General features: G+C 40.2%; 1 protein-coding gene across 3 annotated transcripts in view; it reads left to right on the forward strand.

Moving 5' to 3' along the window:
• The first annotated feature begins 5487 nt into the window (after window positions 1-5487).
• The window catches only part of JHY (junctional cadherin complex regulator), a 73305-nt gene continuing 50852 nt past the window's right edge, over window positions 5488-27940 (forward strand). For all 3 annotated transcript variants that reach the window (XM_061130500.1, XM_061130621.1, XM_061130588.1), the window contains exons 1-2: window positions 5488-5810; window positions 26338-26854. In XM_061130500.1, the coding sequence (XP_060986483.1) occupies window positions 5488-5810; window positions 26338-26854 (840 nt within the window). The remainder of the gene's footprint in view (window positions 5811-26337; window positions 26855-27940) is intronic.

Here is a 27940-nt window from a genome sequence, read left to right on the forward strand (position 1 = left end):
GCCCCCACTTATAACAACTAGAGAATGCCCATGTGCAGCAACAAAGACCCACCACAGCCAAAAAAATAAATAAGCAAATCTTCTTTAAATGCCACTGTTAAAAAAAATTCTTTCCAAATCAGTCAGAGGCCTCTTTGTCAGCTCCAACTATATTTATTTCAATAAAATACAAGAATGTGGGAGGAAGGAAATTACTTTAAGTTTCTGTAATGCAATTTGACCAGCAAATAATAAATCACTGTTGAACTAAAAGACAAAGGTGACAGAAAACAGATATTTTTAAAAATAATAATAGCATCAACCACAAGCATATGAAACAAAACTAGGATGTAGCTTTTATCTAGTCAACCACACATTCCTAAGTCATAATCAAATCAAACAAATCAAGCAGTGTTGTAGGGTTCAATTATTTTACCATAGTAAAGGTTATATTTCCCTTGTCAAAAAAAGTCTAACTCTAATAAAAAGCAGAATAAAAATAGCAAAATTGAGTACTAATGATGTTTTCCAATTCTCTGTGTTTCCTATCATTAATGAGGCAACTGGTATTGAAGAATTGAAGATTTCTTGTATCTTTGAAGACAGTTATCCAAATCTATTTGTGGTTTTAATTCTGTGTTAATATGAATATAATTCCCAACCCTTCCTTTCTTTACTCTTCTTTGAAGATTTTTTAAATAGTGAAATATTCTACACATACATGTGTATAGCTTAATGAATTGTTCTAAAATGATATAACCAGCATTAAAAGTCAGAAAATACAATCTGAAAGGCACTCTATCCCGAAGTCTCCACCCTGCCCTGCCCACTAGAACTGACCACAATCCTAAGTTTATGAGATTTACTTTTTTTTTTTATAGTTTTCTTCACTAAGTATCCCTGGAGAAGGAAATGGCAATCCACTCCAGTAGTCTTGCCTGGAAAATTCCATGGACGGAGAAGCCTGCTGGGCTATAGCCCATGGGGTCGCAAAGAGTCAGACACTTTGTTTTTCTTCACTTTCTTTTTCTTTTCCACTAAGTATATACCCATAAACATAATGCAGTTCAATTTTGTCTTTTAAAACTATTTATGTACAAAATCATACAATGTATTGGGGTGTTTTTTAACTCAATATTGTATTCTAATATGCCTCTGTTTTATTGCATGCAGTTGTATTTCATTAATTTTTGCTATTGTATAGTATGTCAGTATATGAAATCAGTACAGTTCAGTCGCTCAGTCGTGTCCAACTCTTTGCAACCCTATGAACTGCAGCATGCTGGGCCTCCCTGTCCATCACCAACTCCCAAAGTTTACTCAAACTCATTTCCATTGAGTTGGTGATGCCATTCAACCGTCTCATCCTCTGTCGCCCCCTTCCCCTCCCACTTTCAATCTTTCCCAGCATCAGGGTCTTTTTCAATGAGTCAGTTCTTCACATCAGGTGGCCAAAGTATTGGAGTTTCAGCTTCAGCATCAGTCCTTCCAATGAATATTCAGGACTGATCTCCTTTAGGACTGCTTGGATCTCCTTGCTGTCCAAGGGACTCTCAAGAGTCTTCCCCAACACCACAGTTCAAAAGCATCAATTCTTCAGTGCTCAGCTTTCTTCATAGTCCAACTCTCACATTCATACATGACTACTGGAAAAACCACAGCTTTGATTAGACAGACCTTTGTTGGCAAAGTAATGTCTCTGCTGTCTAGGTTGGTCATAACTTTTCTTCTAAGGAGCAAGCCTCTTTTAATTTCATGGCTGCAATCACCATCTGCAATGATTTGGGAAATACTACAATTAACTATTCAACTGTTGATGGACATTTCAGTTACTTCCAGTTTGGGTGCACATAAGCATACACAGCTGGGGGGTAAACACCTAAAAAATGAAATTGCTGAATCACAGGGTGTACACATCCGAGCTAATGTGAAGCCATTTTCCAAAGTATCTGCATGAACTCACACTCCCGTCTGCAGTATACGAGGGATCTTTGCCCCACCATCCTCCCCAACCCTGGGCGCTGTCAAGGGTTTTAATGTTTGCCCACGTGGTGAGTGTGGATGGTATCCACAGTGGCTTTACTTTATCCTCTTCTGATTATTAACCTTTTCCATCCACAACACATAGTTATTGGCCACTGGATTTCTTCTGTGAAATTTCTGTTAAGTCATCTGCCCATTTTTAAATTGGATTCTTTGCTTTCTTAATTTGTAGGAGTTCTTTACAAATCCCCTTCTCACTCAGTGGCCTGTCTTTCCTTGCTTTTCAACTTTGGAAAAGCCAGTATGGGCTGTGAGCGGCTTCATTGGGAGCTCCCGGGATCCTGGGAGCTGTGCGCTAGACGCGGTCATCACTACGCTTCCCACCCTTTCCACCTGGACTGACTAGACACGGCGCTGTGTAACGCGGATGCCGGGATGGACAGCACAGGCCCCGCCCTCTCGCTGAGGCCCCGCCCACAGCCGGGCGGGCCCGAGTCGCGCGGGGCTGGCTCTGTTGGCCCCGGTCTCCAGGGCAGCGCTGGGAGACGCAGGGCTGTACCGGGAGGCGCCAGCACTGAGGATGCGGGGCCTCCAGGGTCGCGGCAGCCAGGAACGCCCGGCAGGTGACAGGCGTTTGCCTCCCAAACAGGGTGTGCGGTGCGCACGAGCAGGGATTGGGGGTGGACGGTGGGACCGTGGATGGGGACAGGAGAAAACCTCTCGAGGAAAGTGATCCAGGTGGGGAGAAAAAGGAGCCCACAAGCGGGAGCACTTGGGACCCAGACGGGAAGGACAGACGGTGGCCGAGGCAGGGACGGAGCCCAGGGGCTGGTGGTCGGGATCTTGAAAGACTTTGGCGCCCAGACTCCCAGAACAGCCCTATCCTGGGTTGATCAGGCCGGTCCGGGGCATCAGACCCACCAGATCACCCATCACTTCCTGAGCCTTAAAATGCCCCTGGCTGCCGAGTCTTGTCCATCAGAGAATAGGCGGAGGGAGGAAATAAACGCCACGCCTCTTTGGGCAGCTTAGGACTTGTTCCAAAACAGGGTAACTTTTCCTCTGCACTCGTCTTGGTGGATGAACCCTTAAAGCAGGGCTACATTTCACCTACAGAAGAAAATGTGTTCCTCCCAGTACTAATGTAACGGGCTGGGCCCAAGGATCTTGACGGGCCCCTTGGGAATGAGCGGTTTCTTGTTGCCACTGGTTTATCCCTGTCTGTCTTATTTACTTAGGAGATGTGTAAGCCTGTCTTTGTCTGAAATTTCAGTGAAAAACTTTGTGCCAGTAGGGAGCCACATTCACTGCATTTAGAAGTCCCACTTTCTAATTTTTTTCAGTCATCAGCTTTTCCTTTTTTAATCCCATGCTTTTATAAAAATCACACCTCCACAGATGACCCAACTTGGATGGTATCTGGCTTTGCTCTCTTCATTATCTCCCAAACATCAACAACAAAAATTCTTTTTCTATGAACATTTTTAATTGATTAACTCCAAGAACCCCTAGTCTATGTCATTTAAAAAACAAAGAGAAATAGAAGGGACTGAATTATTTCATGAAGGAGCAGTTCCAAATTGAAATATAATGATTATTTCAAGCTTTTTTAAGATCCCAAGTACAGTGACTTGAACTCTTAAAGATGTATTATTACAAACTGTTTTGGTTAAAACATGTTAGTATTTGAGGGATCTGCTGCTTTCTAAAAATATCCTAAAAGCGAAGGTTGATCCATTTATCAAAATTAAAATAATATGGTAGAATGAAATATATATTTTTAAAATAAGGCAATTAATGCAAACAGTTTGACAAATAATATGTTAGTCTACCAAGAGGGGGGAACTTTAAATTAAAAATAAAATCATAGATATTTAAATATCATATGTATTTCAATATGAATGTTACCTTTGGTCTGTCTTGTTTGTTAAGGTGCTTTCCTCCAAGGAGTTGAGGATGTTCCATAGAAACGTTAGCAACAAGGTCAACTGAGACTAAAAAGAAGGTCATGTTATTTAATTAAAGAAAGGATTTGCCAAAAGAATAGGAGTAGACCATTAAAACAAATTTTACAGTAATCTCTGATCAGAAAGGTTGTTTCTGTTATCTGACCTACAGGGGAAAAAATGGCATAAAGGCATGAGATAGAAGACAGAGCAAACAGAAATGCCAGCTAGAGATGAAAGGAAGCACAATCCAAAAACATAATTTTCTTTCAATTGTATCTGAACTCAAAGCACCCTTTCCGTAAACCATCTCATGGGTCTTTATGACAGCCCTTTGAGACAGGGAGGGCTCACTGGGAATCATACTCTTAAGCGAGTTAGAAGGGACCCCAGCTGTTATTCAGGCCAATCTTCCACCCAGCCAACATTCCCCAGGACAGCATCCCTTTCAGGTCCACGTGGATACCCAGCCTCTGCTATGAATCACTGAATGGCAGAATTCACAAGGCCATCAAATCTTTTGTTGAACAGTTTTGATCATTATTATGGGGTTTTTATTAATACTGAGCTGAAGTTGATCTCCATGTTGCTGCTGCTGCTGCTAAGTCACTTCAGTCGTGTCCGACTCTGTGCGACCCCATAGACAGCAGCCCACCAGGCTCCCCCGCCCCTGGGATTCTCCAGGCAAGAACACTGGAGTGGGTTGCCATTTCCTTCTCCAATGCATGAAAGTGAAAAGTGAAAGTGAAGTTGCTCAGGCGTGTCCGACTCTTCAGGACCCCATGGACCGCAGCCTACCAGGCTCCTCTGTCCATGGGATTGTCCAGGCAAGAGTACTGGAGTGGGCTGCCATTGCCTTCTCCAGGTTACATCCACCTAAATTATATATTCCTACCTGGTAGCAACCTGGATATCAAAGTCTTCCAAATGAAAAGTCAGCCAGTATAGGTCTAGGAACAAACTAGCTTCCATCATCTTTTCAGTTCCAACTGTGGAAACCATACTGTCTCCCCCTCCTTTATTTTCCAAAAGGCAGACCCTGAACCTGTTTAACTCTGTCCATAAATACTACTGAACATGGCATATATATATATATATATATATATATATATATATATATATATATATATATCAGTACCCTGGATATTGGAAATAAGACATTGAAGTACTATCTGTAATTACCCATTTGGCTTTGTCCAATCTTATCTATAACAGGCCCTTGGAAGCTAGAAAAAGGATTCCAGTCATTTGATTTCCTCAATAAAGCTGCATTTGATTACTTAGACTGTTTATGAGCTCTGCAGCAGAAGTGTTCCTGTAAATGGAAAAACACAATAGTTTTTCCAGTAGACCTTTCTCATACTTAGAAAAGGGTGCATACAAAAGCCTGCAGATAATATAATGAGGTTCTCTTATTTAATTTTTTATTAATATTGGAATTAGAGATTTTAATTGTCACATAATAACATAAATATAATTTTTTTAGGCAAATGCTTTTGTGAACCACAACTTTAAATATCCAGCCAGCTGCTGTCATCCACAAGAGAGAATCCCTGTTCATTTTTATATTTTTCTCAAGATGAGTCATAGTAAATTCATTCCCAAGCTGTCTATTCAATCTCCTGTCCACACCAACTTAAAGGTCCAGTCCACAGAGCCATCATTTAAGAAAGAAGACTTACATTTGATTTCAAAAGACTCTTTGGAATCTGACTCAGAAAGCCCCACTCAAAAGATCAAGTCCCGGTCTCAGCTTGAAGATCAAATTCAGGACAATGACATGGAGCCTGACAGCCTAGAGGAGGAGAACTTGAGTGAGACGGAAGAGGAAGCAAGCAGAAAAGCAGCTCAGAGGACCTGTGAGGAAAACCTCCACACCCAAGATGCTGGTGCAATTAATAGGTAAGGAATTGGTTTGTGTAAGAAAACAGTGGGTTCTGAGATGCACTGTTACATAATTACTGGTACTGTCTCAAGTGAAAGTAAGGACAGACTCTTGTTTGGGGATTTTTTTATTTTATAGTGGATATAATTGATTTACAATGTTGTATTACTTTCAGGTATGCAAAGTGATTTAGTTATAGGTATACATATAATTCTTTTTTCATTCTTTTCCCATTCTTATCTTTTTTCAATATTACCGAATATTGAGTAGAACTGCCTGTACTATACAGTAGGTTCCTTGTTGATTATCTGTTTTATTTATAGTAGTGTGTACATGTTAATTGCAAACTCTTCCTTTATCCCTCCCCCTCAACAACCTTTCCCCTTTGGCAACCAGAAGTTCATTTTCTAAGTCTGTGAGTCTGTTTCTGAACAGGCTCTTGTAACAAGCTCCTTTGTAATGTGTGTGAGACAGATCTCCAAGCAGTTAAGGGCAGCTTGGAGCCAAGATTGTTGATGAGAATAGTTATTAACGATAAGGACATTTGTATTTCTTATGCTCCTTACATCCTGTCCATATTCCAAGTGTCTCTACTGCTATGACCTCACCTTGGAGAAATCCCAGAAAGCCTGATCTAGAAAAGTGCCATGATCATGGACTCGGGTGTTCTTGAGTTGGTCGAGGCAATGGTGTTTAGTGTATAATTTGAAATAAGTCCCGTTCAGTCTCTTGCAGTTTATTTTTTCTCTCCTGTGAAATGAGCCAGCCTGCTTCTCTCACAAGACTGCCATCACTGTCAGTGAAGTACATTGTTGGCAGGGACTTGAGACCTCTACCTGAGCCAGGAGAGGTCTACCTTCCTGGGCTTATATAATCACAGAGATTTAATTTCTATAATCATCAGTATTTACGGTATATTCACTTTATGCCAGAAGCTACCAAAACGTCTAAGAAGATATAAATGAGTGCAATATTATTCAGTTTTAATGAAAATATAAATGGCACACTAGAGTACTGAAGTTCACAGCTATTGATTAGAAAGGGGTCTTGGGATGGTGGTAAGTTACAAAGATCTGAAGCAAACCAAGTGGTTTCAGATTTTGCCACTGACTAGTTGTGTGACCTTGGCCAAGCCCATTTAAACTCTGTGCCTCAGCCCCTCATCAGTAAAAATGGGATAATAATAGTAGTTATCTCACAGTTTATTGTGAGGCTAAATCAGTTTGTGTGTGTGTGTGTGTATATATATATATATATATAAAGTGCTTCAAACAGTGACTCTTAGTAAGTTATGTATGTGTTAGATTTAAAAAAAAAAAAAAAAGAAAACACTCTCCTACCATGTTTTTCTTTTTTTCAATAAACCAAAGCTGAAGGGTTGAGGAGGAGCAATGATATAAAGTCAGAAGTAGGGCTTAATTTTGTTAGCCAAGTAATAAGGGTGCATGGGATTGTAGAAAATAATGCCTTGCCTTATTCTATTAAGTTTAAGGAAACAATTATTACTAATGTGCAGTATAAACTGCTTTTATTTATTTTTTGAATTGGAATATAGCTGCTTTACAATGTTCTGTTTATTTCTGCTATACCACAAAGTGAATCAGCTATGTATACAGACATCCCCTCCCTCCCAGACCTTCTTTGTGTTAGATGTTTTTTAAATTAGGGTTAAAATAAATTGAGGAAAGTTTACTGGAAGGCTTAGAACTTGGGCAGGCAGGGTTTTGGAAACTAGGCAAGATTTGGGGAAAAACAAGAACAGAATTAACATGAGTGTGTGTGGCCCATTGAGCCCCATTTGATGACAGAGGATGGTTTTTGAATGTAGGGAAATTAGAGGAGGGGCTTACAAGGGCCTCTGTGGATACCGCCAGCCCATGCCACGGACATGACACTGAACACAGAACTCAAATGATGTTTCCCAAGGATACACTCCGGCTTTCATGGCAGCCAGAATGACAGCCCAGCCCTAAGTCTTTTCCCCCTTTCTTCTTTCTCTTTCACTGAAGATACTTAGTTGAATCGAGCTTGTCTGCTTCTTAGGGGCTGTTGGAGTAGCGTAAGTCCCCTACATACGAACCTTCAAGTCATGCACTTCCAAAGATATGAACATATTATAAACCCTAACAGTACAGTACTATAAAGGCCATTTTGTTAGCTGGGTACCGAGGGTAACTTTGTTAGACTCACAAATAAATTGGACTTAACTAACTGACTCTTCGAATGGAACTCATTCATATGTAGGAGACTTACTGACAAGTGATAAATGCTATAACTGAGGTGCAGCCACAGAGTTAGGGGGTGAAAGAGGGGCTTAGGAAGGCTTTAACTAGCTCGCCACCCCCGACTGAATGGGGTTGGGTATACCCAGAGGAGAAAACGCCGGTTCTTGGGGAGGACAGTGAGATGAAGGAAGATTATTCTGCAAGCTGATGCATTATGAATTAGACAGTAAAAACACAGCAAAGAGACCACCAGATGGCAATAATTATAATGACAACAGTAATAATAATGTCATCTCTTTTGAAAAGCCATTGTAACTTCACTCAATTCTTCATTGCAATCCCACAAGAAAGTGCTGCTAGTCCCATTTAACAGGCCAGGAAAATGAAGCTGACAGAGATGAAGTCACCTAACATCAGAGTGCTTTGTTACTGATGTTGAGAGTTTCTTTTAAAAAAAAAAAAAAAATTTATTTATTTACTTTGGCCATGCAGTGCAGCCTGCAGGACCTTAGTTCCCCAACCAGGGATTGAACCCAGGCCACAGCAGTGAAAGCACCAAGTCCTAACCACTGGACCACCAGGGAATTCCCTGAGGTTTTTAATTAAGAAAAAATTCTAACCCACAGAAAAGTACAGAGAAAAATACCATCTCACCCTTATTGCATATTTGTTTCAGATATATTTTTTAAAACATAAAATGTTGCAGGTAATTTCCTTGTTCCCCTTCTCACACCCATCTTCCTCCTCAGAGATAACCAACACATACTTTTTTTCCGGCCTTGCCGCGCAGCCTGTGGGATGTCAGTTTCCTGACCAGGGACAAGACCCTCATGGTGGAAGCACAGAGTCTTAACCACTGGACCACTAGGGAAGTTCCAACCAATACATACTCTTATATGAGTGTATTTCCTTCACAGCAATTTTTTATTCATTTCCTTCACAGCTAATGAGCAGAGACATATGTAAATAAAGAATTGCTAGGACTTGGTGACAATTTAGAACTGGGGTTGGAAAGAACAAGAGAAGGCAAAGATTACTTACTTTAAGGTTCCGACAACAAAAGCATTGACAGAATACCAAGCCGTCCCTGTGCCAGACACTTGACATGTATCATCTTATTCAATCCTTATGGCAGCCCCAACAGGTGGACACTATCATGATCCCATCTTAGAGACCGCAAATAAGGCTTACAGAAGCTGGTTATTTATTTCACCAGGGATGTGGCGGAGCAGCAAACTCCTGCAGCCTGACTCTATGCTTTAAACCATGTTTTTATTGTAGCACTAATCTAAGAGAGTCATAGTCTCCTAGGTAATAAATGGTAGTTTTATTTATAGAAACAGGGCATCGGGAAGGATAGGTATTCTTGTCTGTACTTTTATGAGGAAGAAACCAAGGTAAGGATCCATTATGTGACCTCATTTCCCCAATGTTGAGTTTTTCCTCTTTGAACGGTGCTCAGAGACCTGACTTTAACCTTGCTTTTTACCCAAGGACAATGTAAATACTATTCAATGTAGTTTTATAATTTATTTCTTTATTGAAGGATAATTGCTTTACAGAATTTTGTTGTTTTCTGTCAAACCGCAACATGAATCAGCCATAGGTATACATATATCCCCTCCCTTCGGAACCTCCCTCCCATCTCCTGCCCCATCCCACCCCTCTAGGTTGATACAGAGCCCCTGTTTGAGTTTCCTAGGCCATACAGCAAATCCCCGTTGGCTATCTATTTTACATATGGTAATGTTACTCTCTCCATACATCTCACCCTCTCCTCCCCTCTCCCCATGTCCGTAAGTCCATTCTCTATGTCTGTTTCTCCATTGCTGCCCTATAAATCAATTCTTCAGTACCATTTTTCTAGATTCTGTATATATGCATTAGAATACAATATTTATCTTTCTCTTTCTGACTCACTTCACTCTGTATCATAGGTTCTAGGTTTATCCACCTTATGAGAACTGACTCAAATGCATTCCTTTTTATGGCTGAGTAATATTCCATTGTATATATGTACCACAACTTCTTTATCCATTCATCTGTCAATGGGCATCTAGGTTACTTCCAGGTTGCTTCCATGTTCTAGCTATCGTAAATAGTGCTGCAATGAACAATTGGATACATATGTCTGTTTCAATTTTGGTTTCCTCAGGGCATATGCCTAGGAGTGGGATTGCTGGGTCACATGGTGGTTTTATTCCTAGTGTTTTAAGGAATCTCCATACCGTCTTCCACAGTGGCTGTATCAATTTACATTCCCTCCAACAGTGCAAGAGCGTTCCCTTTTCTCCACACTCTCTCCACCATTTATTGTTTGTAGACTTTTTGATGATGGCCATTACCGGTGTAAGGTAGTATCTCATTGTAGTTTTGATTTACATTTCTCTAATAAATGAGTGATGTTAAGCATCTTTTCATGTGTTTGTTAGCCACCTGTATGTCTTCTTTGGAGATATGTGTGTTTAGGTCTTTTTCCCACTTTTTGATTGGGCTGTTCGTTTTTCTGGCATTTAGTTGCATGAGCTGCTTGTATATTTTGGAAATTAATCCTTTGTCAGTTATTTTATTTGCTGTTATTTTCTCTCATTCTGAGGGTTATCTTTTTCACCTTGCTTATAGTTCTCTTTGCTGTGCAAAAGCTTTTAAGTTTAATCAGGTCCCACTTGTTTACTTTTGTTTTTATTTCCATTACTCTAGGAGGTGGGTCATAGAGGATCTTGCTTTGATTTCTGTCATTAAATGTTCTGCCTATGTTTTCTTCTAAGAGTTTTATAGTTTCTGGTCTTAGCATTTAGGTCTTTAATTCATTTTGAGTTTATCTTTGTGTATGATGTTAGAAAGTGTTCTAATTTCATTCTTTTACACACAGCTGTCCAGTTTTCCCAGCTCCATTTACTGAAGAGGCTGTCTTTGCCTCATGGTATGTTCTTGCCTCCTTTGTCAAAAATAAGGTACCCATGAGTGCATAGGTTTATTTCTGGGCTTTCTATCTTGTGCCATTGGTCTATATTTCTGTTTTTGTGCCAGAACCATACTGTCTTGATGACTATAGCTTTGTAGTATAATCTGAAGTCAGGAAGGTTGATTGCTCCAGTGCCATGCTGCTTTCTCAAGACTGCTTTGGCCACTCAGGGTCTTTTGTGTTTCCACATGAATTGTGAAATTTTTTGTTCTAGTTCGGTGAAAAATGTCATTTGTAATTTGATAGGGATCACATTGAATCTGTAGATTGGATTTGGTAGTATACTCATTTTCACAATATTGAGTCTTTCTACCCAGGAACATGGAATATCTCTCCATCTGTTTATGTCATATTTGATTTCTTTCATTAGTGTCTTATAATTTTCTGTATACAGTCCTTTTTTCTCCTTAGGTAAGTTTATTCCTAGATATTTAATTCTTTTTGTTGTGATGGTGAATAGGATTGATTCCTTAATTTCTATATCTGATTTTTCATTGTTAGTAAATAGAAATGCAAGTGATTTCTGTGTATTGATTTTGTATCCTGCAACTTTGCTAAATTCACTGATTAGCTCTAGTAATTTTCTGATAACTATCTTTAGGGTTTTTTATGTACAGTATCATGTCATCTGCAAACAGTGAGAGCTTTACTTCTTCTTTTCTGATCTGGATTCCTTTTATTTCTTTTTCTTCTCTGATTGCTGTAGCTAGGACTTCCAAAACTATGTTGAATAATAGTGGTGAAAGTGGACACCCTTGTCTTATTCCTGATCTTAGGGGGAATGCTTTCAGCTTTTCACCATTGAGAATAATGTTTGCTGTAGGCTTATCATATATGGCCTTAACTATGTTGAGGTGGGTTCCTTCTATGCCAATTTTATGAAGAGTTTTCATCATAAATGGGTGCTGAATTTTGTCAAAGGCTTTTCCTGCATCTGTTGAGATGATCGTATGGTTTTTCTTTCAAATTTCTTAATATGGTGTATCACATTGATTGATTTGCATATATTGAAGAATCCTTGCATCCCTGGAATAAACCCAACTTGATCATGGTGTGTGAGCTTTTTGATGTGTTGTTGAATTCTGTTTGCTAAAATTTTGTTGAGGATTTTTGCATCTATATTCATCAGTGATATTGGCCTGCAGTTTTCTTTTTTTATGTTGTCTTTGTCTGGTTTTGGTATCAGGGTGATGGTGGCCTCGTAGAAAGAGTTTGGAAGTGTTCTTTCCTCTGCAATTTTTTGAAAGAGTTTTAGAAGGATAGGCATTAGCTGTTCTCTAAATGTTTGACAGAATTCTCCTGTGAAGCCATCTGGTCCTGGGCTTTTGTTTTTGGGGAGATTTTTTAATCACAGCTTCAATTTCAGTACTTGTAACTGAGTTGTTCATAATTTCTATTTCTTCCTGGTTCAGTCTTAGAAGACTGAACTTTTCTAAGAATCTGTCCATTTCTTCCAAGTTATCCATTTTATTGCCATAGAGTTGTTCATAATAGTCTCTTATAATCCTTTGTATTTCTGCATTGTCTATTGTAACCTCTCCTTTTTCATTTCTAATCTTGTTGATTTGATTTCTCTCTCTGTTTTTCATGATAAGTCTGGCTAAAGGCTTGTCAATTGTTTTATCATCTCAAAGAACCAACTTTTAGTTTTATTAATCTTTACTATTGTTTCTTTCATTTCTTTTTCATCTATTTCTGCTCAGATCTTTATGATTTCTTTCCTTCTACTAATTTTGGGGTTTTTGTTGTTGTTGTTGTTCTTTTTCCAGTTGTTTTAGGTGTAAAGTTAGGTTGTCTATTCAGTGTTTTTCTTGTTTATTGAGGTAGGATTGTATTGCTATAAACTACCCTCTTAGAACTGCTTTTGCTGCATCCCATTGGTTTTGAGTTGTCATGTTTTCATTGTCATTTGTTTCTAGAAATTTTTTGATTTCCCTTTGATTTCTTCAGTAACCTGTTGGCTATTTAGAAACATGTTGTTTGATCTCCATGTCTTTGTGTTTCTTACAGTTTTTTTTTTCTTGTAATTGATATCTAGTCTCATACCATTGTGGTTGGAGAAGATGCTTGATGTGATTTCAATTTTCTTAAATTTACTGAGGTTTGACTTGTGACCCAAGATGTGGTCTATCCTGGGGAACGTTCCCTGTACACCTGAGAAGAAGGTGTAGTCTTCTGCATTTGGATGGAATGTCCTGAAGATATTAATGAGATCCTTCTCATCTAATATATCATTTAAGACTGTGTTTCCTTATTAATTTTCTGTTTTGATGATCTGTCCATTGGTGTGAGTGGGGTGTTAAAGTCTCCTACTATTATTGTGTTACTGTCAATTTCTCCTTTTATGCCTGTTAGTGTTTGTCTTATGTATTGAGGCATTCCTATGTTGGGTGCATAGATATTTACAATTGTTATGTGTTCCTCTTGGATTGATCCCTTGATCATTATGTAGTGTCCTTCCTTATCTCTTGTAATATTCTTTAAGGTCTATTTTGTCTGATATGAGGATTGCTACTACAGCTTTCTTCTGCTCACCATTTGCATGGAATATATTTTTCCATCCTCTCACTTTCAGTCTATATGTGCCTTTAGGTCTGAAATGGGTTTCTTGTAGATAGCATATATATGGGTCTTGTTTTTGTATCCATTCAGCCAGCTGTGTCTTTTGGTTGGAGCATTTAATCCATTTACATTTAAAGTAATTATTGATATATATGTTCCTATTGCCATTTTCTTAACTGTTTGGGGTTGATTTTGTAAATCTTTTTTCTTCTCTTGTATTTCTTAACTATATAAGTCCTTTTAACATTTGTTGTAAAGCTGGTTTGGTGGTACTGAATTCTCTTAACTTTTTCTTGTCTGAGAAGCTTTTTATTTCTCCATTGATTCTGAATGAGATCCTTGCTGGGTACAGTAATCTTTGTTGTAGATTCTTCCCTTTCAGTATTTTAAATATATCCTGCCATTCCCTTCTGGCCTGCAGAGTTTCTGCTGAAAGATCAGCTGTTAAGCATATGGGGTTTCCCTTGTATGTTACTTGTTGCTTATCCCTCGCTGCCTTTAATATTCTTTCTTTGTGTTTAGTCTTTGTTAGTTTGATTAGTATGTGTCTTGGTATGTTTCTCCTTGGGTCTATCCTGTATGGAATTCTTTGTACCTCTTAGACTTGATTGGCTATTTCCTTTTCCATGTTGGGGAAATTTTCAACTATAATCTCTTCAAAAATTTTCTCATACTCTTTTTCTCTTCTTCTTCTGGGACCCCTATAATTCGAATGTTGGTGCATTTGATATTGTCCCAGAGGTTTCTGAGACTGTCCTCAGTTCTTTTCATTCTTTTTACTTTATTCAGAAGTTATTTCCACCATTTTATCTTCCAGCTCACTGATTCATTCTTCTGCTTCAGATATTCTGCTATTGATTCCTTCTAGAGTATTTTTTAATTTCAGTAATTGTGTTGTCTCTGCATGTTTATTCTTTAATTCTTCTAGGTCTTTGTTAATTGATTCTTGCATTTTCTCCATTTTGTTTCAAGGTTTTTGACCATCTTTACTATCATTATTCTGAATTCTTTTTCAGGTGGTTTGCCTATTCCCTCTTCATTTATTTGGACTTCTGTGTTTCTAGTTTGTTTCTTCATTTGTGTAGTATTTCTCTGCCTTTTCATTATTATTTTTTTTTAATTTATTGTGTTTGAGGTCTCCTTTTTCCAGGCTTCATGGTTGAATTCTTTCTTCCTTTTGGTTTCTGCCCTCCTAAGGTTGCTCCAGTGGTTTGTGTAAGCTTTGTATAGGGTGAGATTTATGCTGAGTTTTTGTTTGTTTGTTTTTCCTCTTATGGGCAAGGCTGAGTGAGGTGGTAATCCTGTCTGCTGATGCCTGGGTTTGTATTTTTGTTTTGTTTGTTGTTTAGATGAGGCGTCCTGCACAGGTACTACTGGTGGTTGGGTGATGCCAGGTCTTGTATTCAAGTGGTTTCCTTTGTGTCAGTTCTCACTATTTGATACTCCCTAGGGTTAGTTCTTGGAGAAGGCAATGGCACTGCACTCCAGTACTCTTGCCTGGAAAATCCCATGGATGGAGGAGCCTGGTGGGCTGCAGTCCATGGGGTCGCTAAGAGTTGGACATCAACTGAGCGACTTCCCTTTCACTTTTCACTTTCATGCATTGGAGAAGGAAATGACAGCCTACTCCAGTGTTCTTGCCTGGAGAATCCCAGGGAGCCTGGTGGGCTTCCGTCTGTGGGGTCGCACAGAGTCGGACACGACTGAAGCAACTTAGCAGCAGCAGCAGCAGGGGTAGTTCTCTGGTAGTCTAGGGTCTTGGAGTCAGTGTTCCCAGTCTAAAGGCTCAGGGCTTGATCTCCTGTGTCACAAAGTAATTTAGTGGAAGAGATGAAATGAGCACCCAGCTCTCAGTTTTCAATCTAGTGTTCGTTTTCACTACACAGGATCCCCTTAGAAGAGCCATCGATTCTCTATCTTTTTCAGAGCACTGGAGGAAAAGACAGTCACCACTCAAGAGTAAAAAGAAAAGTAACAATTTCACAAATCTATAGTAGCTAGAAGAATGTGACACTTTAGACTCCAAGGGAGCCCCCAAAACATCAATGTATTTTTAAATAAAGAATAATACAAAGTCAAAAGCATAGTTAGGGCCTTGGTCTTCTGATTCACAGATCCTAAAATAACGATATTTTCCTTAGACTGACTTGCCTTGGAAACATTAATGAAAGACTATAATCCTCAGGATTAGAGTGGGTTATGGCCCTAGTAATTGTTTGGCTGTGCAGTGCTTCATACATTGACTGTTTGGAGAACCAGTTCTCTACTATAGAGGAAAACACAACCAAAGCATTTAGTCAAATAGTGCCTCAAAAATATCATCCAGGGACTTCCCTGATGGTCCAGTGGCTAAGATTTTGCACTCCAATGCAGGGGGCCCAGGTTCAATCCTTGATCAGGGTATAGATCCAACATGCCACAACTGAAAAATCCTGCAACTAAGGTCCCAGCATAGCCAAATAAATTTTTTTTTTTAAGCTTTAAAAAAATGTCATCCAGTTGAGCATTTCCTTACTGGCCCCTTTCTCTGTTCATCTTGGAAACTTTTCCTAGGTGTATCGTTGCTTGGATCTGAGTAGTTTATGAGTTGAGAAATACACAAATTGATCACAGGCTCTCAATATGAAATTCAAGAGGGCTTTCATTTCTGTCAGGTAGATAGCATTCTGGGAACTGTAGTTCAAAATAATTAGTCAAAGCCTTGCCTTAAAACCAAGCAAAATCTCTTTCTTCTTGCTTTTATGGGCAACCATTTTAAAAGCTGCCTGACAAGTCACTTGAGCTCTACTCTTGTGTTTTGATGTTACTAGAACCTCCTCAAAGCAATTACTCCCTTGTACCTCAGCAAAGTCAAGCCTCAGCTCAATGTATATGGATTAGAAAAACCTTTTACTTAATAGAAATTTCAGCAACATTGACTACAGTGAATGAATCAAGAGTGGAAAGAGGATCTTCACGTGATAATCCTTAAACCCCACTCCAGAATTAGCCTTATGACACTCGGCACTCAGGGAAAAAGAGATCAATGTAATTCTTAGAGCATTAGAAATAACCTCTTCAGTCCTGTGGCCCTCTGAAACCTCATACGTTAAAAAAAAAAATCAGAAAGCAACAATACAGTAACTGGTATATGTGTTTGATAAGGTTTTATTTACAAAAATACTTCAATATAATTAGCTACTATTTGGAGGACCATTTGCTAGATATATACTATCTCATTTATCCCAGCAAGAGGCTCTTAAACAATATTATCCCCATTTTGCAGATGGGGAACCAAGGCTCTGAAAGTTTTGTTAGGTGTACGTAGCTACTAAGTGGCCGAGCCAGAAATTGGACTGAATGAACTGTCTTCTAACTCCAAAGTCTATGTCTCCAATTTTATGTATATGGATAGGTGATCAAGGACTGATCTGGTCAAGAACTCAGTTTTGCTATCAGAAATTAAAGCTGTAACAGCTTCAGTATGGACTAAGGTCAGATTAAATATGCATATAAAATGATAAATTTTAGTTAAGTAATACAAATCTGTAACGGATCCTGTGTCCTCAGAGCACATAAACATTAATGGTATTTTACTTTTGGGCAGGAGGATCATTTGTTGTTGTTGAGTCACTCAATCATGTCCAACTCTTTGCAACCCCATGGACTACAACACACCAGGCTTCCCTGTCCTTCACCACCTCCCAGAGCTTGCTCAGATTCACATCCTTTGAGAGTCCATAAGAACAGGGTCACAGTAGCCTATATTCCCCAGCATATATTTCCCTCCTGGAAAACAGAATGTTTTCCTTGAGTGAAGCCTCTCTCATCACCTGGGAAGCAGAGCCCTCACCAAATATCCCCCATTCTGTCTAGCAGACCACCTTGTGCCAGAAATTACTGGGAGGAAGGAGGCGTGGGAAGGTATTCTGAGTTAACTTGAATGTTCAGAACAGACTGAAAGTAAGGAAAGGGCTCAGGAATAATCATCTGCACTTTTGTGATAGTATATAATTTTCCTCTCAAAAGCTTTCACATATATATACATGAAATATGTAGTATTTATATATAAATATGTAGTGTGTGTCTGTGTGTGTGTGTGTGTGTGTGTGTATAGTTGACCCTTGAACAAAATGAATTTGAACTGAATGGGTTCACTCACATGAGGATTTTTTGTTAATAAATAGTACTACAGTAGTACAAAACCCACAGTTAGTTGAATTAGTGGATGTAGTACCATGGATACAGAGGGTGGGTCCTGCCACTTGAGCACCCACAGAATCTGGTATTCTCTGCATGTCCTGGAACCAATCCTTCACACATACCAGGGACGACTATATGTTGTTTCCAATTAATAATACAAGAATCAAGTGAAGTACTGAATGGTGATTTCTAGGACTTAAATATTAGTATGGGATAAGCAAAACCAAAAGTAGGTAGAGAGACTTAGTAAAAACCCAAACTCAGAATTTTAACTTCCCCCTCCAATTTCGCACATAAGATATATTTGAGCTGATGAGAGATTACTTCCTCTCATAAATGTCATAGAGATTTTTTTACCCCTCTGGTTGGGAGAGTAAAGACACTTGAGGCTAGGTGTAACATTCTAGTTTTATCAAGAACGTTCTGAGAGCTTCCAGGCATCAATTTTCATTCCTGTTGGTTTCTAGCAACATTCATCCATGTTAATTTATGTTGTTTTGATGAGAGAGATTTTCCATTTAAGGTCATTGGCTGGCCAACCTCTTCAAATGCATTCTACTCTATACCCAGGGGCTTCCCAGGTGACTCAGTGGTAAAGAATTTGCCTTCCAGTGCAGGAGATGCAAGAGATACAGGTTTGATCCCTGAGTCGGGAAGATCCCCCTGGAGGAGGAATTGGCAACCCACTCCAGTATTCTTGCCTGGGAAATCCCATGCACAAAGGAGCCTGGCGGGCTACAGTCCATAGTGTCACAAAGAGTCAGACACGACTGAGCATGCATGCACATGTACCCAGTCCTATGGGGTTCACACAGTATTTGGCAATAGCTACTAGCATGCTGGTTATTTATTTCTGATCACATGGGTATCATCATATCAAAGTGACCTGCTGTCATAGGTATTGGTCACTGCTGTCTTATGTTCACTTGCTCACAATCTATGCAGCAGTCAAACCCTGACGCATTCCTCAGAGCAGGCATTGTGCCATCATGACAGACGAGCAGTCAGAGGAGGAAGTGAAGTGTGTGCGTGGGCATGAATTGTGTCTATTAGAGGCACAGTCCCTGCCAGAAATGCTAATACTACCGTGACTCCTGGGGTTTTATTGCCCTCGGAGACGACCATGAGTTCTTTTCCAGCTTATTTCCAAATGGGGATGCGTTATTGTGTTAAAATAAGTAAATAAATAGTGAGTTTGAAACCTCACAATGTGTTATTGAAATTTACATCACCTACAGTCCTGCCAGTTTATCAAGAGGAAGATTATAACCAAGTAACTGACGAGATAAGTTTAATTCACAACCTTCACTGTATTCATCTGTTTCTACTCCCTGACAAATTTGGAAATGTGGAAGTCTTTGGTTACTATAATTTTTTAATGGATTGAATTTAAAATTTTCCCCCCAACCCCTATATGTATCAGTGAGTTTCCCATGATAGGCCCAATTCAATTTTTTAAATGGTGGGTTCTTAGAGCTGTTTGGTCTTTTAAAGTTCAGCCTATCCCTTACTGTATTAATAAAAGGTGGAACCTGAGGCCTAGAGTGGATACAAAACTTACCCAAGTTCACATAACTGCTCAGTGGCAAAATCTGGACTAGGGCTCAGGTGTCAAGACCTCTCCAGTGCTCTTCCAACGACATCACAGCTACCTTGCAATTCCAATGCCATTAGTATCTGGCAGTTAAAATACAAGAGAGGACTTCCCTAGTGGTCCAGTGGTTAATATCTTGCCTTCCAATGCAAGGGATGTGAGTTCCATCTTTGGTCAGGGAGCTAAGATCCTACACGCCTCTTGGCAAAAAAAAAAAAAAAAAAAAAACAAAATATAAAACAGAAACAATATTGTAACAAATTCAATCTAGACTTTAAAAATGGTGTGTGTGTGTGCGCGCGCGCGCTCAGTTGTGTGACTCTCTGCAATCCCATGGACTGTAGCCCACCAGGCTCCTCTGTCCATGCAATTTTCCAGGCAAGAATACTGGAGTGGGTTTTTTTAAAAATGGTCCACATTAAAAAAAAAAATCTTAAAAGAAAAAAGTACAAGAAACTATTTAAAGAAAGTGTAAGCACCTGGAAGTACTGTCAGTCTGGGTCTCTGCCTTTTAGCTACTGTTTCTGGAGAATGAAAAGAACTGCTGAGCCTTCCACAGAAGACGTCTGGCAGGAGCATTGTAAACTCACTGGAGGGGAATTCTGTTTCTAAATAGGTTCTCTGTCATACAGCATTTCCCTTGTGAGGATGCAGCCTCTGTTTCACGTAAGATAATCTTAATGGAAACAAGGTACTGGAATTTCACATTGCAATTACTAGCATGCCCTCTTAAGATAATTTAACTCACAGATTGTCCATGAATCAAGACTGGTACTAATAAGAACCTGGTGCAAATATTTGGTTATTTTGCAGCCAAAAGCTGTTGTCAAAAAAGGGAGACTTTGGTTGGAATCATCCAAACCGTATGACTGTAGTCAACAAAATTCACCAGAGAACAATCCAACCCCTTCACTTGTGGATAGTCTTTGGCCTTTGGTTCATTAAACTACTTTTCTTCTATTAAAATGTTTAATTTTTTTTTAGCAGAATAAATGCCTGTATTAGATGAAATTTTCTGGGTTGTAAATAGCCTTCCCAAAGGATTTCAATATACTTGTGAAACCTTTTTGTTTCCTACCTGCAAAAGTGATTTTTTTGATCCTTTGGATTTATTTCATTTTATTTACTTAAAAGCTGTTGATAAAAAGATTACGATGAGCACAGAATTCAGAAATCCTTGGAAACAATTGTCAGTTTTATTGCTCCTTAAAGAAGCATTAAAAACTGTACACTTAAACAGAAATTGAATTTGCTGTTCATATCCATAAAAGATTTAATGGCATATAAATTGGGAATAATTGTTCTGTTTAAAAGGATTAAATTAAACCTAAATCAATAATAACATGTGCAGTTTCAATTTAACTGCCTACTTAAAATAAAGTGGCAAAGAAATAACTGCTAAATGATTAATAGCAATGCTTTTATTCACCTCCTTGACAGGCAAAATGGCCAGTTATTGAATATTTTATTATGAGTGCAAAGGATGTTAATTGTACTAGAAACATGCTCTAATTTTAGTAATTTTTTGATTGAATACTCAACTGAACACGAAGCTCTTCGTCAAATGGAGATTTGATTTTATTTGGACTGAAGTTGTCACAGTCAGTGCTCAAATGTGGTCCATTAGAGACAGCAAATAGGATGGCATATGCCTAGGAGACCACCCTCCCCTTCCTCTCTGCATCCATCTCTAACCTGGGCATCTGAAGGGCAGACCTGGCATCTGTTGTCTGAATGGCAACAAAAGCATTGTGTACTCATTGTCTAACCTCCCTATCCAATGGGGAGAAAACAAGGTGTGTGTTGTGTGTGCACATGATTACTGATGAAGGAGCACTTCACACACATTTTGTTCCAGTGTGTTGACCTGGACCACACAACACAATGGAGCTTCTCAGCACACAAGCTCAGAACAATGGGGTTCTTTAGTATCATGTTCTATTTCAACCATTAGATTTGTTTCCGTGAAGTATTAAAGCTTTTCACGCCCCTGAGTTTGCAAAACATAACCTCCCATTTGTCCCTACATATGGTTTCCATCAAAAGGAAGAGAAAGGGGGATGTTTTAAGATAGTCATTGTAGGTGTACGCAGTACAGTATAATTAAAGCTCTTAGAAGAGCCACATTTTCTGATTCTAATCTTGTAAATACACATTATTAGAGTGTCTCTTCAAACGATTGGTTCAAAAATATCTTTCACAGCCAGAGCAACTCAGTATTTCTGATTTGTTTCAAAACCTTCTGAATTTTCCAGATTTCACTCAAAACACCCGTCTTTTCCAGGGTGTGTGATACTGCTTCTGTGGGCAGTGTCCGATGGCAATTTGTTGAGGCTAGAAATTACATCTCCTTCTGAAAGTCTAAAATAATTGAATTCTCCCAGTTTTATCTCCCTCATCATCTCTCAGCAGTGCCTAAAATTTCTCATTGTGTGGAAACACAGACATTTCTTAATCCCATTTTCCTAAATCACAGTTCAAACAGATTCTCCATGATGCCTAGTTCTTGAAAAAAAATTTTTTTTTAATTTTTTAAGATGGAATATTCATTCTTTCAGGCCACTAAGGTGCCACTTAGTGCATCAGGAGACAACAGTGTGTCCTGGAAATAACTTAGGCCTGAGGGAGAAAAGAATCCCTTGGGCTCCATCAGCAGGAAGCAGTGTGGTGTCATGATACAGAACAGGAAGCACAGCAACAGACTGCATGACGGAGCTCGCTGGCACGTGCTTCCACAGCAGACCCTTCCTGGGACCTTCCTTACTCTGTGCCAAGAACACAGTTCTAGGGACTCCCCCGGTGGCCCAGTGACTAAGAATCCGCCTTGCGATGCAGGGATGTAGGCCCGATCCCTGGTCAGGGAACTAAGATCCCCCATGCTGCGGGGCAACTAAGCCCTCAAGCCCCCACTAGAGAGAAGCCCGTATGCCACAACGAAGACCCCGTGTGCCGCAACTATGACCTAACACAACCAAAAATATTTTTTAAAAAGCAAACACAAAAAATAAGAAAATTAGATTTTAAAAAAGAACACAGTTCTCAGCATATATATGTATACAAATGTGCTTAATACTCTCAACAACTATGAAGTGGGTACTATCATCTTTTCTTAGGTAGGTACTATTAGCATCCTCATTTTATTGATAAGGAAACTGAGGCACAGAGAAGTACAATAACTTGCCCACACTCCCACGGTAACTGGCAGCACGGGTAACTCAGTGCAGGCAGTCTGCTCCTTACTCTCCAAGCCTCAGTTTCTTCATCTATTAAATGGGCATAATAGTGACACCTCCCCATAGGGTTGCTCTGAGGTTAAAAATGGAGATTCATTATAAGCATTCCCTAGATCAGCACGCCCTAATATGTGCTATCTTCCCAGAGCCAGCACTCTACAACCCACCCTAGGAAAGCAGTGGGCCCCAATAAGATGTGTCACTTTAAAAGAATTTGTCTGTTATTTTTGAGTCTTCATTGCTGCACGGGCTTTTCTCTAGTTGTGGATAGCAGGGACTACGCTCTAGTTGCGATGCTAATGCTTCTATCTGCGGTGGCTTCTCTTGTGGAGCACAGGCTCTAGGCTCACGTGCCTCAGTGGTTGCAGCCCACGGGCTCAGTAGTTGCTGCTCCAGGCTCTAGAGCACAGGTTCGATAGCTGTGGTGCAGAGGCTTAGCTGCTCCACAGCATGTGGGATCTTCCTGGACTAGAGACTGAACCCGTATCTGCTGCATTGGCAGGCTGATTCTTTACCACTGAGCCACCAGAGAGGCCCAGATGTATCACCTTTAAGGTTGCCAACCCCTGCTTTAAATAGTGCAAAGGAGGAGGCTACCTGTTCTAAAACTTTCCCCCGAAACCGTATATAAGCCATAGATAACCGTAGATAAGCCCTTTGAACACTGCAGTACTTTGCCTATCCAAATGTATCTATGTCTTACTTTGTTCTCTAATTGAGTGATTTTGCTAAAGTAAATCCAAACTTTCAAGTTAATGGAGTTAAGCCATACCCTTCATGGAATTTACAAAGCCCTGCAAAATCTCACCTCGGCTTAACCCTGAGCTTCACTCCTCAACCGTCCCCACTCCTACCCTCCACTTTATCCAGGCAAAATTTGTCCTTTGAAAGCCCCATGTTCTCTTGCCCCCTGTTGCTTTTTACAAGTTGTTTCCTCAGCCTGGCTTAGACTGTCTGCACTTCTTAGCCTTCGGTATCAGCTAAGCCATCAATGCCTTCAGAAAGCTTCCCTTTCTCCCAAGATGGGACTGGATGTCCCTCCTGAGTCCTGATGGCCCTGTTCTCCTGCTCAGCGCACTCATGACTCCAGTTGTAAATTGCTCACTTCCTGGTCTGTATCCCCAGCTGAGCTCACCACCATCTCCCCCTAACTTGTGTGGGGATGTGCAGTCATGTCCGACTCTTTGTAAACCCATGGACTGTAGACCACCAGGCTCCTCTGTCCATGGAATTTTCCAGGCAAGAATACTAGAGTGACTTGCCATTTCCTGTTCCAGGGGATCTTCCCGACCCAGGGATCGAACATCTCCTGTATTGACAGGCGGGTTCTTGACCACTAGCACCACCTCCCCCTAACTTATTACGTGCTCAATAAACATCTATAGAATCGCTGAACAAGCAAATGCATGAGGAAAGTTAAATTCTGTTGAATCAAGTGGATGAATGAGGAGAGTTAAACTCACAGTTTCCTTTGAATATATCATAGATATGGGAAAATGGCACATTTCTTCATTTAAAAAAATATTTTCTATCTTTATTTACTTGAAGATGTACTTTCATCTTTTCTTCCCCATCTAAACAACCACTGCTGAACCTTATACTTGATGCAGCACAAAATAAGCCCTAAAGTCATCCACTGGTTTGGTCCAAAGAAAACAGCTTTTCTGCATGTTTAAATCCTAATTTACTACTGTTGGATTTTTTTAAAAAATATAAATATCGAGGGAGGTGGGAGGGGGGGATCGGGATTGGGAATACATGTAAATCCATGGCTGATTCATATCAATGTATGACAAAACCCACTGGAAAAAAATAATAATAATAAAAAAAAATAAAAAAAAAAATATAAATATCTAATGCTCAGTTATTGATTTAAGCATCACTTTTTACCTCTTCTGTCCATAGCACAGGGCAGAGGTTAGGGAAAGGAAGGCCAGCCCTCAGTCCCTGATGCTCAGGACCTGACCTAGGTGAGGAGATACAGTTGCCATGGTGAACAGTGAACTAAACACAAATACAGCACATGAATTAAGCTCCGTTGTCTCATCTGGATTTTATGCAAGAATAAATATAACTGAGTCCTAACTTACGGATGAGAGAAACTGGCTCAGAGATGACATGGTCCACCAACTGAGGCACAGAAAGGTAGTGATGGACCCAGGACTTGAGTCCAGGTCTGTCTAGTCCCAAGTCCAGATTATGCCCTGCTGGACCAACCCCTGCCCCAAGGTCAGTAGAGGACATCGCATGGAGACCTCCTCAAAGCCCCAGAGGCAGGCAGCCCTGTGGAGTTTTGGGAGTGATGAGTCACACGGTTTGATGTCAGTTTCCTGACAATCATGGACCATCCATCCAGGCACTTGGATGGAGAAGAATGTCATTTTTCTTCCCTCAGTGGAAAAGGAAGAGCAGTCCATCCCAATAAGTTTTCCATTTTAACATGTGAACTACAAATTCAGAGTGACAAGGGGAACTCCCCCGCAGTCCAGGGGGTTAGGACTCGGGACTGTCACCACTGTGGCCCAGGTTCCGTCCTGGATCGGGGAACTGACATCCCATCCAGCAAGCCTTGCATCATGGTTTAAAAAAAAAAAAAAAAAAAAGGACACTAAAAACTCAAAGTGACAATTTAGCAAGATATGGAAGTTGGGGCTTTCTGCTCTAGTTTTTGCTTTACATCAAATCAAAGAAATCTAGGTTCACATTAAGAAGACTAAATTAGCATTAGGGGCACCATTAGTTTGTTTACCCAGCATAAAATTATGTCCTCTGTAAACGGGAATATCAAATAGCATAAAAAGCAGAAATGATTTACATTTTCTTTTTGATTAGAGGATTGCATCTACTGCACTCGAGGAAGGAAAATCTCTCCCATTTAGCTTTTGAAGATCAAAGAGGCCATTAAATATGCCCGTATTACCAGCATTCTTTTTTTCCTTTTTTGATTAAGACTAGGAGGTGCTTTACAAATTGAGATCGTCATGGGGAAAAAGGGAGGACTTGATTTGGGGTCATATGTACTGATTATGGACCCATTCATATGGACCAGACAGGACCCTATGCTTAACCTTTTATTCATATAGGGCTTTTCTACAGCTTAAAACACACGCTGACCTGTCTACTGAGTTTTGTGTACACAGACGTGACCCAGAGAATATGAGCTGAGAGCCTTCAGAGGCAACGTCTGATCCCAAATGTGAGAGATCTTCCCATAGCATATTTGAAAAATCTACAAAGACAAAATGAAGTGACAAATAAAAATCACTGATACAGGAGGATGAACCTGTATAGGTGTTCAGTTGGCATAAATCCTGCTTTTCTCCCACAAAAGATGCAGACTGAGTCGTTGTCCAGGCAACGGTCGAATTTCCCTTCTTTGATAAACAGCTAAATGTGTATATCACCAGCTAAGTGTGAAATCCATTTTATCCTCAGCAGCTTATTACTTATGCAACTTATGGTGTGTCTAAGTAATAGCATTCCTCGCACCAAGATGATTTCACTGGTTTAATGTTACAGATGTTGGGTTTCCCAGCATTTAGAAATGAACCATCCCCCTTTTTTATTCCATATTTCAATGAACTTAGATAATGATGACTTTTTGCCCTTATGTGTAGTGTGTAGGCCTAGTCTGAGCCTGAGACGTGTCTTTCACATGTTAGATAATAAAAAGGAAAATTGTAAGAGAAAGATGGAGATTGATGTCGAGTAAGATGGTCAGCTGAAGAGAATGAGTAGTCTGTTTGGATGAAGGACTTGACACTTCTTTTCTGCTCTGGGCAGCCAACAACCCACAGAAGACAAATACTCACACCTCCGATACGATCCAAACTGGAAGAGTAAGAAAGAGGAGGGGAAGCTGTTGCCTGTAGAAGCACTGCCGGAGTCTGTGGACAGCTCTACAGAAAATCTGACTCTGAACCCACTCTACCCTTCGAAGGAGCCCTCAATGGACCTCTCAGCGGGGAAAGGCGAACAGAAGAGGCCACGGAGCACAGCCTCCTTACTTGGGAGTGAATTCGTAAGCCCAAACTACGAGCTGAGCACCTACCACCCCGAGCCGTTTTCCGTGCTGAGTGACAGCGACCCTGAGGAGAAGTCCAGCACCCTCTCTCAGTACTTGAAGAGTTCAAGTTCACGCAGCCAGGCATTCCTGCCAGGATCACGCGGCCCTCGGCGAAGGAAGTCCAAACAATATTTTGTGGAAAAGAACAAGCTGACTTTGGGATTACCCACTCCAAGAATGGACTCTTACCTTCAACTTCACAATAAAAAAAGGGGGGAAGGTCACCTGGAACAGGTATGTAGCGACTTCTTAAAAAATCTCTTCTGGGTACTAGACGGGAATTTGCCTCTGCTTGAAGTAGCTGGGTATCACCTCCTTTGGGGTGGTGATGTCACTGTAAGCGCCTGCCTAAGTAAAACAAACACCCTGTACCTTGCCCCTCTTTGAAGAATTGGGGGGATTATTCCACAAATTCTTAAGAGCAAAACAGAAGTCATTAATGGCTTACAGTGCTGTAATTCAATTATTAGATCCAAAATGTTTCCATCCAAGGAAACATAGGTTTTTTGGTTTGTTTGTTTTTTTTAACTATAAACTCCATTAGATAAAATACAGAGCTGAGGGTTTGATTCTCTGTGTTGGCTGCCTTTGTTCCCACGAAAGAACTGGTCTTCGATCCTATTAAATCCCTCTAGTACATTGGAGGTAACATCACACACTCATATCAGTAACAGCAACTGACAGAAGTGATTCTCAGCTCAGATTCTGTGTGTGTGTGTGTATGTGTGTGTGTGTGTATCTATATATATGTGTGTGGAGAAGGAAATGGCATCCCACTCCAGTATTCTTACCTGGAGAATCCCAGGGACGGAGGAACCTGGTGGGCTGCCGTCTATGGGGTCACACAGAGTCAGCCACGACTGAAGCGACTTAGCAGCAGCGTGTGTGTGTGTGTGTGTGTGTGTGTGTGTGTGTGTGTGTATGTGTGTGTGTGTGTGTGTGTGTGTGTGTGTGTGTGGTAGTGCAAGGACAGCAGGGTACAACATGGGTATTTTTTATTATTATTATTATCCAGGTGATTCTATTATCGTTCCAACTCCCATTGATAATCACTGTACTGTCTTTTAACCTGTGCAAATGATGCAAAATGATTATAAAGTTTAGTCTGTCTATAAAATTGGAATAATAGTATGTCCCCTCCCTTTCTCATCTGATCATTTTGAGGGTTTATTCTACCCCAGATGATGGATTCGAGACCTACTGGAGCCAGTAAACTTAGCTCTATTTGATGGACGCACATAAAGCTCACATCAACCCACCTCCTAGGGGACATGTTTGTGGACATGGAGAATAGAAGGGCTGGATCAGTGCATCCACCAC

The sequence above is a fragment of the Dama dama genome, chromosome 1 (assembly GCF_033118175.1).
Source record: "Dama dama isolate Ldn47 chromosome 1, ASM3311817v1, whole genome shotgun sequence".
In the NCBI taxonomy this organism is placed as follows: Eukaryota; Metazoa; Chordata; class Mammalia; order Artiodactyla; family Cervidae; genus Dama; species Dama dama.